The sequence below is a fragment of the Lupinus angustifolius genome, chromosome LG02 (genome assembly GCF_001865875.1).
Source record: "Lupinus angustifolius cultivar Tanjil chromosome LG02, LupAngTanjil_v1.0, whole genome shotgun sequence".
NCBI lineage: Eukaryota > Viridiplantae > Streptophyta > Magnoliopsida > Fabales > Fabaceae > Lupinus > Lupinus angustifolius.
Window position 1 is genome coordinate 9111272 of NC_032010.1, and position 2356 is coordinate 9113627.

General features: G+C 38.7%; 1 protein-coding gene across 1 annotated transcript; it reads right to left on the bottom strand.

The window, feature by feature from the left end:
• LOC109326675 lies at positions 1448-2002 on the bottom strand. Its single transcript, XM_019559412.1, has one exon. It carries the CDS (start codon positions 2000-2002, stop codon positions 1448-1450), a length of 555 nt encoding a protein of 184 aa, XP_019414957.1.

Sequence of the window (2356 nt, forward strand, 5' to 3'; positions counted from 1 at the left end):
ATTATTAAGTCTGAGGCTGGGCAGCCTGTTTATGAGGTAGGCTGCATGTGCCACAACATAGGACCAGAAAGTCTTACGGAGCTTAGATTGAAACATTAAGGTCCTAGTGACATTCAATAAATGTCTATGTTTCCTCTCTACCACTGAAATTTGTTGTGGTGTTTCAACACAAGAAGTGTGATGCACTATTCCTAATTCAGAAAAGAAACTAGGGAAGTTGAACTCAGGCCCATTGTTAGTCCTTAAAGTCTTGACTATTTTCCCAAATTGAGTTTGTATCATTCTAATGAATTGTTGCATGAGAGTCCTAACCTCTATCTTTGACTTCATGAGATATACTCAAGTATGTCTAGAGAAGTCATCAACTATAGTTAGGAAGTATTTATGCCCATGTATAGAAGTATGTGCAATAGGCCCCTATACATCCATGTGAATCATATCAAAGGGGTTCAACCTTCTGTTCATATTATTTGGAAAGGGTAGCTTGGTTTGCTTGCCAAAGTGACAGAAATCACCAACTTTATTTGAATCAAATTGTATATAGGCAAAGTTTTTACAAAGAGTATTCAAAATAGAATGAGATGGATGTCCTAGCCTAAAATGCCACAAGTCAAAAAATGGTACAGATAAAGTAGTGTTCACCTTGTGATTATAAGCAAGCAATTTATTTGCAAATCTCCTAAGAACATATAAGTTGTTCCTAACTTCAGCATGCCCAATCATCCTCAAGGTAGTCATATCCTGAATTTGACATTTCAATCTATTGAAGATTAGCTTACAATTCACAGAGTTGGTTAGCTTATGGATTGATATAAGGTTAAACTTAAAATCAGGTTTGTAAAGAACATCATGCAACATTAATCTTTCAGAAAAGGTAATTGAGCCTGGAAAGTTAACTTGTGTAATAGAGCCATTTGGCAGGCTCACTGAAATAGGCTTTATCTTATGATAAGCATCAAAGCTAGACAGATCAGGGCAAACATGATATGTTGCCCCTGTGTCTAGTATCCATAATGTAGTGGTACCTATGGAGTTCCTTGTTTTCTTGAGGTAGATCTGCCTTGTCAGGATCAAAGGGCATGATGCTTAGTTTGTTCACTTTGTGTCTCGAGGTAGTTTTTCCAATGCTTTGAAGTAATGACTCCAATTGTGCATACTGCTCAGCACCAAGCTTAAAGCTCCCTTCTTCTGAATCCTCGTCTAGTTGCACATTTTTGCTACCCTTGTGATCCATAGACTCATTGACCATTACAGTGTTGATTGAGTTAGTCTCTTTCCTAGGCTTGTTACCTTGATAGTTAGGTGGTAGCCCATGTTTGAAGTAACATGTGTCTATTGTGTGCTTATCTCTTCCACAGTGAGTGCACACCTTCAGCCTTCCACTCCTTACATTATTATTGTAGCCTCTGCCTGTTCCCTTGGTTCTTCCTTGTGTGTATGCACCCTTCTATGATGATGACCTTGTTATCCATTTCTGTTGTCTTGAGTCATTTGGATCCAATTGTTGTCTCTTGTCACTAGTGTTGAAGAGTGCCTTTGAATTTGTCTGTCTTGGTTCCACTTGTTGCTCTTCTTGTTGTAGGAGCAAAGAACATGGTTTGTTTATTCGGGGCAGAGGTTCCATGAGTAGGATTTGTGCCTTGATTGTGTTGAACTCGTCATTGAGTCCCTTTAGGAAGCAAATAACATACTCAATATCTCTATGGTTCTTGACAATATTCATCATCTGACATTCGAATTTTATCTCGCATTGGAAGCTTGGTAGTGGCCTTAGTGACTCAAGTTCATCCCAAAGAGTCTTCACATCAGTGAAGTATTCAAAGATATTCCTGTCCCCTTGCCTAATTAAGTGCAGTTCTTGAAGGACATTAGATATTCTAAAATAGTCCCCTTTGGAAAATCTTTCTTTCAGGTCCTCCCGAAGTTCTTGGGCGTTGTCTATATAGATGGTACTTTGTCCAATTTTCTTTGTCATGGACCTTGTGAACCATGAGAGTATCATCGTGTTGCATCATTCCCATGTGTTATATTCAGGCTTTACTTCACTTGGAGGCTTAATAGAACCATTGACGAATTTGAATTTATATTTGGATAGCAAGGCTCTTTTCATTGCCCTGTTCCATGTGTGGTAATTGCTTCCATCTAGTGGAGGTGTTACAAGAACTGCTCCAAGGCTTTCTCCTAGGTGCGGATAGTATGGATTTTGTATTTCATTGTAATTGGAGGCATATTGGATTACCTGATTTGTTTCAAGGCTTTCCATTCTTGATGCCTTTGTCTCGAGGAAGAAGTTGTTGATATGCAGAGTACTCTAATTACTTTCTGATGCAGTGTAGAGTTGCAGCAGGAGTGTATA

Coding starts and splice junctions, on each gene's coding strand:
- LOC109326675 (XM_019559412.1), bottom strand. CDS start 2,002: ATGATACTCTCATGGTTCACAAGGTCCATGACAAAGAAAATTGGACAA.